Below are 13,892 nucleotides of genomic sequence, written 5' to 3' on the forward strand. Positions count from 1 at the left end.
TATGGATGTGATAAATAAAATCCACAAATAACACCATATTCACTGCAGGGGGGAATAGGTAAGATCTGAGGCAAATTATCTTGCGTATCATTAGGTATCATCATTCCAACTTCATGCTCCAGGAAAAATTAAAGTTTGAGTCTGAAGGGCAGTTTTGTGGGGCCCACTTGCTCAACAACAATGCACAACTTGACTTGAAAACGGGTAGGAGACTAAACAGACCATTTCTAAAGAACACAGACAAGAGGTAGACATAGGAAACACGGTCAACTAATTGTCAGTGAAATGCATATTGGAACTGTGAGATCCTCACATCTGTTAGAACAGCTCATGGTGTGGGCGTGGTCCGTCCATCGCCCTGTCAGCATACAGAGGTCTGTGTGCTGAAAGCTTGGTCCCCAAGGTGATGGAATTTTTAAGGGTCATGTTCTAGTGGGAGATAAGTAGTTCATGGGTGATCCATCCTCATGAATAGATTAATACTGGTCTCGCAGAGTGGAAAGGGTGAGTTCACTACAGAGCAGATGGTTCTAATAGAATCAGGCATTCCTTCTCAATCACTTTATGGAGTTGGTTAGTTGGTTCTTTCCTTCCACATTTATATGGGTTCCAGGGATCCAACTCAGGTTGCCAGACTTATACAGCAAGCATTTTACCTGCTGAGCGTCTCTCTCTGGCTCTTTTGCTCCTGTCTTACCATGAACAGTTAAAGGGAAATTTTTACCTAATGTAGATTTCCACATGGAATTGAACTTTGAGCATATTTTAAGGGAAGGGAAGGTGTGTATTAATAGGCAAAAGAAGAAAGAAAGAAAGAAAGAAAGAAAGAAAGAAAGAAAGAAAGAAAGAAAGAAAGAAAGAAAAAAAGAAAGAAAGAAAGAAAGAGAAAGAGAGAAAGGAAGGAAGAAGAAAGGCAAGCTGAAGTGAAGGCCAGTGTGGGAGGTAAGAAAAGAATTCATGTGCATCTGGATGTACTTTTGGCATTGAGATGCTATCTCAGTGTCTACATCGGTATGTGTATACACCACAATTTCTTTATCTATTAGCCAATTGGAAAACTGTCTCAAGATGCTATGTCATGGTGGCATGAGACCCTCACAGACTAAGTGCCAGTTCAGCCTCTAGCACTGTTGACTAAGTAAATCTCTTTGTAAGTTACTCAGCCTCAGACTAGTATAAGCCACTTTCAAAAACCAAAAGATAGGTCTGGGTGGCAGCAAACACCTTTAATCCCAGAACTCAGGAAACAAAGGCAGTTGAATTCCTGTCAGTTCAAGACTAGTGTGGTGTACACAAGTTCCGGGAGATCCAGGGTTCCATAGAGAGATTCGTATATTATTATAACTGTAACTACCATAGCGAGTATGGAAAACAGCACAGTGTCTAAGAAGGGAAAGGAATAGAAGGAGTGGAGGAATGATGGCTCAGGAGTTACACAATGGCTGCTCCTCCCAAGGACCTGGATTCAGTTCCCAGCACCCACATAGTGGCTTATAACTGTCTGTAATTCCAGTTCTAGGGAACTTCTGGCCTCTGTGGGCACCAGGCACACATGTGGTACATATACATACATGTAGGCAGAATACAAATATAAGATTTTTAAAAAGCTTCAGAAAAGATAAAAATAATAATAATAATAAACCCTAAATCTTTAGAAATAAGTAAAAAGAAGAGAACTGTCATAAGATCCGGCAATTCCACTACTGAGTACATACCCAAAGGAAATAAAGTCATTATCTTGAAGAGATACAGCATCATTCATATCCAAGATCTTGAGACAGTTTATCAATTGGTTAATAGATAAAGAAATTGTGGTATATACTCATACAGATGTAGACACACAAAATGGAGTATTAGCCATCGAAAAGGAAATTCTAACGTTTGTGACAACATGAGTGAACCTGAAGGACACTATGACAAATGAAATAAGCTAGGCACAGAAAGACAAGCGTACATGGCTTTACCTACATATAAAACCTAAAAATGTCTGCCAGGGGTCGGGAGGTAGGAGAAATACTTCAAATTGAATAAAACATTAAAAAGTACTGTGTGATACTGTGGATACTGTGTGTCATTGTGATGGTAGCGGATAATCCTGTGTGCCTGAAGCCTGGCATACAGGAGTAATTTCTCACAAGCAAAGCAGTCATATGAGGTAATGGGTGTGTTAGTGAACTTGTGATAACCACTTAACAGTGATCATATACATTAAAATATTGCACTGTGTACCTTAGACACCTCTGATTTTAATTTGTCAGCTATACCTCAATGATGCTAGAGAGAGAGGAGGACAGCCTTGCAAGGGAACACTCATCTGATAGATAGTGAGGTGCCAACTGAGGTGGGAGGAGATCGTCAGCCTGGATTCTGCCATGGCAGGGGCACACCCTTGTATAGGGAGCCATTTGCTCATTCTCAGCTTTAACAGGAACGCTTCCCCGCCCTCATGCTCACTGGCCCCAAGTGCTGCGGAAATGTGCATCTTCTGAGCAGCGCGCAGGAGTGAGCATGCCCAGGTTTCCTCTGCTCCGGAAGTGTTTCTGGAGACAGAAGTGTCTTCGTTCGAAAAGGAAACAAGGGTGTGAGAGGCACTGGGAGAAACAACGAACATAAACAAGGCTGTTGTGACTTGGGATATGAAGTATCCCCTCCAAATGTGCATGCTCTGAAAATTAACGACGTTTTGGGGGTTTCTGGGGACGTCAGGTGGTGGAGTAGAGCTGAGGAAGGACCTTGCTCGAGGCAAGTCCTTGAGATCCCTATCTTCCCCAGGTCCCTATGCGTATCTCTCTTCTTCTTGTACAACAGGAGGTAAAGAAACTCGTCAGCCATAGGAGCCCACCTTAAGGTTCTGCCCAGGTGAATGGGGCTGAGAAACTTTGGCCTGAACCCTCTAAAACTGGACTCACCCCTTACACTGTTTCTCTAGTAGGCGTGCTCATAACAGTAGGAGAAAGGTAACCGAAACAAGCTCACTATATACAGGTCCACGGGCTGCCCCGCGGAGGTCTGAGGCTCAGGCTTGGCTTTAAGCTTCCTGAACATTAGGGTTTGGAAAGTAAGAAAGCTAATGAAACATTTAAGAATAACCACGTATGGCAATACTTACGTACAGCCAAGTCGGCCGCTTGTTCACTAATCGACACTGATGTAATTTCACACTATAAACCCGTCACCGTGTGCTGGTGTCTACTGCCCATCGTCACTGTTATCATCATCACTTGGATGCTGCAGGTCTCTATCACTGACAAAGGTACAAACCTTTACAAGGGCTTTACTGTTTCAGGATCCTCTGGGATCTACTTCCCTTTCACTAGGTATTAAGTTGTGATTAACAGTGTGCCTGTTATAGCATTTAGAAACACTGACTAATAGGCACTTCTGTTTATACCAAAGGCCTATTAAATTTTAATTTAGATATACACTATTAACCGTCTTATATATAAATAAAATACCTTCCCTAAAGAGGGAAAGTAAATCTCATTGAGCTCCCTTGGTGAATTCCTTATATATCTTGAAAACAAAGATAAGAAGCTCTCGCAAATGATATTACCAGAGGGGGACTGGAGGAGAAGTATTCATTCATTCATTTAATAAATATTTATTCAGCATCTATTATCTGCCAGACAGGGTGCTAGGTGCTGGGCTTACAGAAATGAACAAGAAGGAATTATGATGTTTCTGGAGACCTCGGGTTTTGCATCCTCTGAAATAAATGTATTCGTGTTTGATGTTTATATATCACTTTGAGACGGTGATGCTCGCTGAGTTTTTAAAAACAATGCTAATTTGATTCAGATTCCGCTTACAGTTAGAGAACCTGCTGAGGGTCTCTGTGACAGTTTTACATGTGCTTACAGCATTTGATTTAGTAACCAGAGCACCTTGTCTCTATCTGCTCAGGCTCTCAGAACATCCTGTGAGAAGCAGGGCAGGGATTTTCCGCTTGTTAATGATAGCTCAAGGCCCAGTGGATTGTCTAAAGTATCATACTAGCCGGAGTGAAGAGGCTGTGGTAGCATCATAATGAAATATTCTTAGGTGATGTTTCTGTTGCAGGATAAGACTCTGTATTTAGAAACCCACAGAAACACTTTTCGAAATAAATGGTTTGATATGCCCCATGAAAGGTCCCTGATACAACTTGCATTTGGATGTGGGACTTTCAGGTATAATTATGACACACATGGGTTAAACCATCAGTGGGTTAAAGTTTTGACTGTACTATTGGGAGGTATTTTTGACTGAACTGTGAAGGGTGGAGCCTAGTTGGGGGATGTAGGTTACTTGGTGGGTAAGGCTTGAAGGATGGAGTTTGTCCTCTGCCTCTTGTGCATGGTACTTCAGTTTGCTTCAGGCCTACAGCAGTTGAGGCAAGTAGCCGTAGACTGAAGACTCTGAAGCTGTAATCTCAAGTCAAATCCCCTCCCCTTACACTCTTGTCCTCATATATCAATGGTAAAAAGCATATGGTCTGATATACACCAGCCACTCCATTTTTGTCTTTCCTCCCAATTTTTACCTCGTGATAAGTCATCTTTTCTGATTGTCCTATTGATGAGGGGCCATGACTAAGCACTCGTAGCTATTTTTTTTTAATCTCAACTCTGTTCTTTAAGATCGAATTTGGGACCTATAATCTTTCCTCCCCGTCTTCTGTAGGATTCCCTGAGCCCTGCCTTAATGTTTGGCTGTGGGTCTCTGCATCTGTTCCTGTTAGTTGCTGGATGAAGTCTCTCTGATGATGATTATGTTGGGCCAGAGGGGTCAAGGACACCACAAGAACACAGCTCACAGAATCAACTGACCAGGGCATGTGGGGACTCACAGAGACTCAAGTGACAGTCAGGGAGCCTGTTGTGGGTCTGACCTAGTCCTCTGCACATACATTGTGGTTGTATAGCTTTGTGTTATTTGGGATACCTAACAGTAGAGCAGGGGCTATTTCTGTGATTCTTTTGCCTGCTCTTGGGACCCGTTTCCTCCTACTGGGTTGTCTCACCCAGCTTTGGTGTGAGGGTGTGTGCCCAGTCTTGTGCCGTGTTTGGTTGATATCCCTGCAATACCTGCTCTTTTCTCAAGTGAAATGGAGGAGCCATAGATATGGGGGAAGAGAGAAGGTGGGACGAGGGACTGGAATGACAGGAGGAAGGGGAGGGGGGAGAACTGTGGTCAGGATGAGAAGAGTGAATAAACAAACAAATAAATCAATATGTTTAAAAGATTGTATTTGGGTAGGAGTGTAGTACAGAATTCCTGCCTAGGTTCACGTCTGAGGCCTGAGCCCAATCCCCAGCACCCATGTGGAAAAGCCAGGAGTGGTGGTGACTGCCTATTATTCCAGCCCTTGAGAAGCGACACAGGAGGATCCCTGAAACTTACTGGCTAGGCAGTCAAGTTCCAGATCCTGTCTCAAAAAAAAAAAAAAAAAAAAATCACAGTGGCAAATGCCTTTAAATCAGCACTTGAGAGGAGGCACATGGCTTGACAGCAGCTGGGTCTACACAGTGAGTTCCAGGCCATCTAGGAATCCCATCTCAAAACAAAATAAGGGTAGAGAGTGATTGTGGAAGACAGCTGATGACAACCCCTGGCCTCCACACACAGGCACACACACGAGTGGGCACTCCCCCCCCCCCCCATACGTACACACAAATGAACCCGTGCATGTACACTTCACAGCTATCTACAAGCAAAGCGTTTTTAAATCCGGGATGTCAGTAGACTGCATCTTTGACAGTTTATTTGTTTAGATGTTATGTGAATTCATATTTATATGAGGTAAGACACTTGTAAAACACAGATAATCATCTTTCTTCCCTATGTGTTGTGCATGGCTTTTACTATTACCCTTTACAACCTCCTCCTACTTAGAGCACACTCTTCCTTACCCTCCTTCAATCTTAATTATCCTTCAGCTCCTATCCCACCTATTCTGCGAAAGCCTCCCTTGATTGCTCCAAACAGAAGGGACCTTGCTCTTATCTGAATGCACACAGCAAGTGCTGTGGCAGTTAAACTGACATTACCTTTTTTGATGTCTCTGTTATTGTTCTTTGAAGTTGTCAGTTAAGCCTTTTCTTGTGATTCATTTTTCCGGCTTGTCTCCCTGGCGACATCGTGTACTCCCTGAGGGCAGGCGCTTTCCCATCGCTATTATCTCTGCAGCTTTTCTAGCACCTGCTATAATGGCGTGTGCATAATAGATGCTCAATAAACACTTGTTTCATTAGTGTTTTGCCTAAATGAGTAAGCTCCAAAGAGCTGGATTTCCTAGAAGTTCCAAAAGCCCTTCTACTAACAAATACTAATTAGGTAGTTAAACTAAGGGCACTGCCATCGTGATAACTCTCATGGAAGCGTGAACATGCAAGTAACCTTAATGCATTTTCTAGCTGATATAAAAAGTCACAGAGGTACTATGTATGCCTATGAACCAGAAAGAGTACAGACCACCATGAACTATAGCAAGTCAAACTGTATGAAAGATATAAAGTAGCTGACAGCACCCATAGCTTGTTTATCTCTGTTCCCTTGATGGGAGACATCTAGTGTAGGCCCTCAGAATGTGTTTGTTCAAAGAGTAGGTCTATCTTTTCCTCAACCCAAATCTTTGGGAGGTAGTTGATGTTCTTCCTAGAACTGTCCGCTCCATAACTCTAAGCAGAACCTCGCCCCTCAATCTCAGGTGAGAGGGCCAGATCCTTAACAGGGCTACCACAAAAACGGTCTCCCAGAGTACCGTGTATTCTGCATGCCGTCCCTAAAGGCCTGGGATTTCCCGGTTTCTAGTGCCCTGAAGTCTTAGACCTAGCACCCTGCTGGAAACTGTATCAAGTTCCGCCGGCTCATTCTCCAGGACCAGCCCTCTTCTTTTTTATTCCCAGCCAATGCTGTGTTCTGCCTGACACTCCCATTCTCATTCATTCATTCATTTATTTAGAAGCAGAATCTCAGTCTTTATCCCAGGCTGGATGTCTGGCATCTATTATTTAATAAATCCCACATTTCAAGAAACATTCTTCCGTTCTCCTTCTTTAGACTCTCATTCTCATCTCCTGCAGTGGTGACAGACTTTTCACCTTTTTAATTCTAGAGTTAATTTATAACTGTGGGCTTGTCCTTAGTGCACCCGCTTATTCATACACTTTTTCTCGGTCCTAGTCTCCTTTGGTCCTATCATGCAAGCATGGTAAATTACAGGTCCCAACTGGGCTGGCCAGCAAAAATTAAAAAAAAAAAAAAATGTGAATGGACGTAGGCACCGCAGTTTTCTGCTTCTCCTGTCTATTCTAAGATATATGTAAGTGAAATCATGTACACAAATGTGCTTTGCAGACTACAATACTCTACACAAATCTATGATTATCATTTTTCATATATTTCTCTGATTAGAATTTATCACATCTTTGTTTACTCTGGAATATGCGAATGTGGGGACTAGGTGTAGTTTAGCATAGAGAAAGCCGGAGGTTCAGCCCACAGCACCAAAACAAATGAATAAATATAAACACAGAAATTATATGCAGAAAAAGGGAAATGCAGAAAGCACAGAAGACGAAACAGCAGCCATTTTCTTTGCTACTTCCCTAGTTCTGTCGTAATGGACTGCCACGCGTTTGCTGGTGAAAGGTGGCACAAAAGGACAGACAGCTCAAAGTCAGTAGTGTAGTGTCCCCTAACTCTCTCCCTCCCTACAGCTTTCCTTCAAAGAAACCTGCGAGTCACTGGTCCCTAGATAATCCAAGATAACCTCCCATCTCACTGTTGAAGTCATAACTTAGTGACATCTGCAAAGCTCTCCTGCCAGGTGAGGTGTGGAAGGGACCTTCCCTCTGCCTAGCATGGCCTCCATCTTCCCAGGCACAAACAAGGCTGTGGTGTTCTACTGTGTATCTTCAGGATCCTCTCGCTCTGTGTATATGTGTGTATATATTTCTTTTTATAAAATTGTAACATTGTATATATTGTTTCTGATTTGCTTTCAGCCTTCTACTGCTACAGAGCAGTTACTTTTCCATCTAAGTCCTCCATGATCCCAACTGAGTTAAGGAAGGCTCGGCATAGAATGCTTACTTTTAAATATTCCTCAAAAACATGAGACTTAATATCACAGTATTCGCTTCCATTTACATAGGATACTTTCTATAAAACCTTTCTATTATTAAAATTTAGGATATTTAAAATACTGCCACTTTGTGATTAGTATGTCTACATAAATTTTTTTATTTTTTTCATAAATTTTCAAAAGTGTATTCTATTAAAATTTGAATTTGCAGTTACAGAAAACAACTACTATGAAAATATTATTGAAATACGTAATTTGCTGAAATTTCCTTGGAAGTTAAGATGGCTAACCTGTTCATTTTACAACCACGAAAATGGAAGGATAGGGGAAAATTATAAGTCCAGATTGATACAACTGAAAATAATTCTGTTTGGCTATTTGAATTAAAGTGTAATGACAGCCAGCTAGCACAAATAGCACTGGTGGTGGGCTTTGCTGTCTGAGTCCACGGGGCTCGTGGGAGCACACATGAGATGAGTGAAGGATGTGGCAGGTATGCCTGGAGATTGGATCCAATAAGCCAAATGGCTACATTGAGCAAGTAAAATATATATATGTGTGTATGTGTTTGTGTGTATGTGTGTGTGTGTGTGTGCATCTGTGTGAGAGAAGACACAAATGACAATCTAAAAGAAAGTATTTGTAACACGTAGGTCAAAGAATGAATTCTTTATATAGTAAGAGATTCTACAAATCAAAACTTTCACGCCTCAGTTTAAAGGGGACCAAAACCATGACCAGACAATTATTTTTATGGCTTGACAATTAAATAAAGATGGGTAGAAGGGCTAGCAACCATTATCAGTTACAAACACTGCTTGAAACAAGATAATGCACTAGAAGGCACTCACTCACCCAGTAAGTATTTGCTGACTTCCTTTGTTGGCCCAATGCAGAGATACTGCTTAGCAAACAATAGGGACCACAAGAGGACATAGGGAGCTTGTGTCTACAGCTGAAGACACAGAATCAGATGAATTGCCACTGAGATAAGTGATAGGAAAAGTGAAGTACATAATGATATGAGAACCCCAAACAGGGAATTTGATATTGCCAGGGAAGTCAGGAAGGGCTTCCCCTTGAAAGTGTGGCCTGTGATGAAATATTATGGGTAGGAAAGGGGGCTAACTCAGTCAGAAGAAAAGGCAGAAAGGATAGGGGGTGGTCCATGTCTATAACTTCAGCATCTAGGATGCCAAGACAGGAGGATGAAGTTTGAAGCCATCCTGGGACTATATAGTGAGACCCTGACTGGAGTATTTCAGGCCTAAGGCAGCATATTTCTAGTAGAAAGTGACCCAATAAACAAGAGAGATTGAGGGAGGTTGGGTGGGTGGATTAGATGAGAGAAGGTTGGTCAGATGTACAGGACTGGTGTGGGATCGCTTTCTCAGAAGCCCATATAGGTGGTAATATAGAGTGGAATTATACATATATACTATTTCTGGTGCCTCCTTGTGCCCTAGAAGTGTGAAGACGTATAAAATCATCACCCGCTCCCCCATTTTAAGATGGGAAGTTCCCACCTATCCACAAGGAGGTGGAGGAGGACCTACATGTTCAGCAAGAGGAACCCAGGACCGGTGTTGTTGGCGTCATTTTATCTTTTAAGAGGGGAAGGGCAGATGAGATTGACTGCATGGTTACTTAGACACTTTTGTTTCTGAAATATTTCCCAAGATTCTATTTAAATAAAACAACAATAATCTGAGTTGTCAGTGAACTATTGGCAAGAAAAAAAAAAAAAAAAAAAAAGAACAGATTGCAAGGGCTCTTAACTCTGTTTCTGTTTAAGAATGCACTGTAGATAGGGTCAGACCCTGGGCAGTGTGAAATAGTTTTCCAATAGCACCAATAGACAGAAAGGGGAGGCCTAACTAACAGAGCTAGGTTGGAGACGTTTCAGTCATTTAAACTTCTACCTTGTATGACTGATCGAACGTTGACCCTGTATTTTTAGACAGAGAGCCTGGCCTCCTGTAGGTTAGCACAGATGGCACAGATGCAGATTTACAGTCGGCTCATCAGGACACAGTGAGTACTGGATGCTCTCTGATACTGCCTGCCACATGGGTGTGGAGGGTATTTTAGTGTCACACGTGCCAGCCATCCAACTTACCTGCTGCTCTAAGGTGCTCGGATCAATAAAAGTCACCAGGTCTATAGAAAAATAGCCGACCACGTCTTTCTCTTTGCAGAGATTTCCAATTTGGAGGCACAAAGATCTGAGAACTTGGGGATCCACTGAGGTCTGAGGCATGGTGGTGCCAGAAGAAATAAAGGGGCCATCAGCATGAAACTGGTCCCCCATCGACATCATCCGGACTTCTCCGTCAGGCTCTATCAGCATGTCTACGGTGAGATTGGTGACGCTGTCGGCAGGTGGGTATGCTTCAATCACACCACCTGGTTGGGAAAGCATGGAGAAGATGAAAGGGCACAGTTAAGTGGTTTGTGCTTTAGCAAGGGGACTTGGACTCAGATCTCTCACTTGTCGTACCCGGGGAAACTTCAGGCAAGTAGTTCACCTTTGGCCTGCTTTTCTTTACTTATAAAATGGGGGCATAATATCTACCTCGCCAAGCTCCTGTGAGGTGTGGAAACCCGAGTCTATGGTATTTAGCCTAGTACGTGGAACATGGGAGGGCTCCATGAACAGTAACTAGTCTTGATTATGATTATAATTACCAACACCTTATAAATGCCATACTTGGAACAACTCATTACATTAATAAAGAATCCAAGGAATGTGGTCAAAGCCCCCAGAGGGAATTAACTACCAAACTACCATTGTTTCTATCCTAATGACCAGTATGGTTTTCTTCAGTCTAACATTACTGCTTTCCTAAGGTTTAATGGGTGTGTGCTTTTAATCAGCATAAAGAAAGCTGGCCATCACGCTGGCCATCACGCTGGCCACAGGGTTCCCACAGAAAGTCACACGTGGGACCGGGGAGTCAATGCAGGCTCAGTTAATGAAGTGCTTGTCACAAAAGCCTGGGGACTTGAGTTTAATCCCCTCACCCACGTGAGCCTGGGTGTGGTGGTATGTGCCTGTCACCCCAGGCTGGAGAGGCAAACACAGGAGGATCCCTGAGGCTGGTAGAGCTGAATCAGCAAGTCCTAATTCATGAGAGACCTTAAGTGGAAAGTGATCCAGGAAGACACTCAGCAACAATCTCCGGCCTCCGTGCGCATGGCATGCACACGCACCCCCAACATACATACACACACGGAGGAAGTGAACAAGAACCAGGACGTGCTGCTTTTCCTAAATAAGAGTTGGGCAGTAATTTCTGTTCATCTTCACAACCTGTACTTGAAGTAATAGCATATATAGTTAAATTCTGAGATTTTAGCAATTCTCAACGGCAGTCATATAAGAGACACTTTTGTCCAGTGTCTATGAGTTTGGTAAGGGTAGCCCTAATGCTCGTCAGATTTCAGAAGGAAAATGAGTTTTTGATGGGTGCGTATCCAACCTTTATCTGTTGGGTTTGTTCAAGATGTTCTTCAGATGAGGTCTGCTATAGTGTATGACAAGGGAATGCCAGTTTGGAGGGATTTAAAAGGAAGAATGCAGCCAGACAGAAACAAGCAGCCCAGTGAGTCTCTATGGTTCAGCTAACTTGATGGTTTTGGCCGCCACTTATGATAATTCATTGGTATCCTTTGTGATTTGCAACATCACTTGAGATAACATGTTGGCATATGGTACCTACTGTGTGCTCAGTGTATCTCCCTGCTGTCCTATTATTGCTATTATTGTTGTGTTTCTGTTGTCACATGACAGCTTATCATTTTATATTATCATTTTATATATATATATATATATATATATATATATATATATATATATCAAGGCCAATATCCTATTATCACCATCAATTGACAGTGGCAAGTAGGCATGTTAAGCAGTGTAAAGCAATGTGTGCTTCACATTGCTACCTCCTAGAGAGGGAAAGCCTTCGCCCGGGTGCATCCTTGTGTGGTACCCAGAGGCCCCTGGGACTGCAGATAAGCTTTATTTGTTGTGTTCATCTCATTTACCTGTGACCTCCCAATGCCACTGAAAATGGGGCTGAGGAAGGAGGAGGAATGTGAAAGGAGTGGAGTTCAATGTTATCCCTCTACTGTAGAGGAGTCTGGATTGGAAATGCTACCTTTCTGAGCTATGCCATCCTGCTCTCTTAGAAGACGGGAGAGAAAAGTAGATGAAACTAGATGTAGTAGAGGCCTTTTGTCACCAGTCTGTGGTAGAGACTTTCCCATTGCTATCCTGGAATTTATCATGCTGTTCAGGTTCATTGATGTAGTTCAGATGGAGGGCCTCTGTTCAAGACAAGTCTAGAATGAGACATGCCCAGGCCCTGACTTCTGCATGGCATGTTTGGTCCCTTCAGTTCCTATTTACTTAGGAGGCTGGGCACAAGGTAAGTATTTAGGCGGTGCGTGAAAAGAGCAAAGCCAACGGCAGAAGCCTTTTCTACACCAGCACTGGCATGTGGAGCATCCGAGTTGGCCCTGGCTTGACCCAGAACGAGAACCTAACTAAGCGTGTGCATACTGATCCTCGACAGGAACTTTCCAGTCTTATTTACCTTGAGTGAGGAACACGTGGAGGAATTTCCTCCACGTCGGGAACCTTTTCTCATTGACTAGCTGCACGTGGTGTGCTAAAATGCCCGCCAGCTCCTCGGAGATCTTCACCAGAGCTGACTCCTGCAGAAACAAATTAAATAGAACCACAAGCAATTTTACTACAGAAATGAAAACTGCTTGTGGGGTGATTAAAAACCAGGCCTCCAACAGGCAAAAAAAAAAAAAAAAAAAAAAAAAAAAAAAAAAAAAAAAAAAAATGTGGTTACTGTTTACCCAGAGCCAGAAAGCCATTTTGAGTTTGTTCTATGTTTTCCAGACATTTCACTTTTCATATTTCAAAGTGAGTCCCCTCCCCAAAATTGATGCTAATTGTGCATCTTACCTCCAGAAGCAACCTTGTGCTGGCCATCAGTAACCCAGGCTTCAGACCTACAGCAGCCTGACCTGCAGAGTGTCCTCTGCCTCTCCACTCTGTGAGTCCTAGCTTGTCAGTGTAACATGGGAGATGAGTGCCTGATCCTTAGCTCTCTTAGATGAGAACAGTTTTAGTCTACAAATATTACTGCACTTGAGCCTAGGAGGAACAGTCAAGTTGGTGAGGTCTTTCTTTGACGCTGCCGTCTCTTTAATCTGTGCCCACTCTGGTGGTGGATAGCTGCCTCTTACAACTTTGGCAGGAAAGCCTAAACTCTTGGCTGAAACGGTGAAGGTGGGATTTGAAGTGACAGGACAAGTCCCAGAGACAGCCTTAGACAACCTAAAATGTTGGTGGGCCACAGTGTCACAGAGAGGCTTAGATTAAAAAACCAAAAAAACCAAAAAAACCCCTACTTTAATAAGGGTTCTTAAATGCTTCAATCTCCCTTACAGCCCAGTGATCAAAGGTAGAGGAAGAAGAACAAGGGGGACTTGTTTAGAAGTAGTTCTTTGAGGTGATTCCAACCTTCATTGTCAGAAGTCCAGTCCATTCAAATCAGTAGCAGCGGTTTGATCCAGAAGAAACCAAGAGGCTCTACCAATCAGCATGGGTTCTTTGGTGTGTTTTTCCCTACCAAGTCATGACAAGTGAAGTTTGGCGAAGAGAGCAAGGTGAACCAAAGCAATAACGTTGTCAGCGAAGACCGGTGTCAGCAAAGACCAATAAAGCCCAGCAAGGTGAACCAATGCCAGAGTGTCGTCCACTGTCAGTTGGGTTATATTTACACCCTTTCCAAACATCACG

General features: G+C 42.9%; 1 protein-coding gene across 6 annotated transcripts in view; it reads right to left on the reverse strand.

The window, feature by feature from the left end:
* Positions 1-13,892, reverse strand: part of Iqch (IQ motif containing H) — a 182,362-nt gene that overhangs the window by 44,787 nt on the left and 123,683 nt on the right. For all 6 annotated transcript variants that reach the window (XM_076925732.1, XM_076925733.1, XM_076925735.1 and 3 more), the window contains 2 exons: positions 12,670-12,790; positions 10,188-10,474 (listed from right to left, as the gene is read on the reverse strand). In XM_076925732.1, coding sequence (XP_076781847.1) covers positions 10,188-10,474; positions 12,670-12,790 — 408 coding nt within the window. The remainder of the gene's footprint in view (positions 1-10,187; positions 10,475-12,669; positions 12,791-13,892) is intronic.

Source organism: Arvicanthis niloticus, chromosome 26 (genome assembly GCF_011762505.2).
Source record: "Arvicanthis niloticus isolate mArvNil1 chromosome 26, mArvNil1.pat.X, whole genome shotgun sequence".
In the NCBI taxonomy this organism is placed as follows: Eukaryota; Metazoa; Chordata; class Mammalia; order Rodentia; family Muridae; genus Arvicanthis; species Arvicanthis niloticus.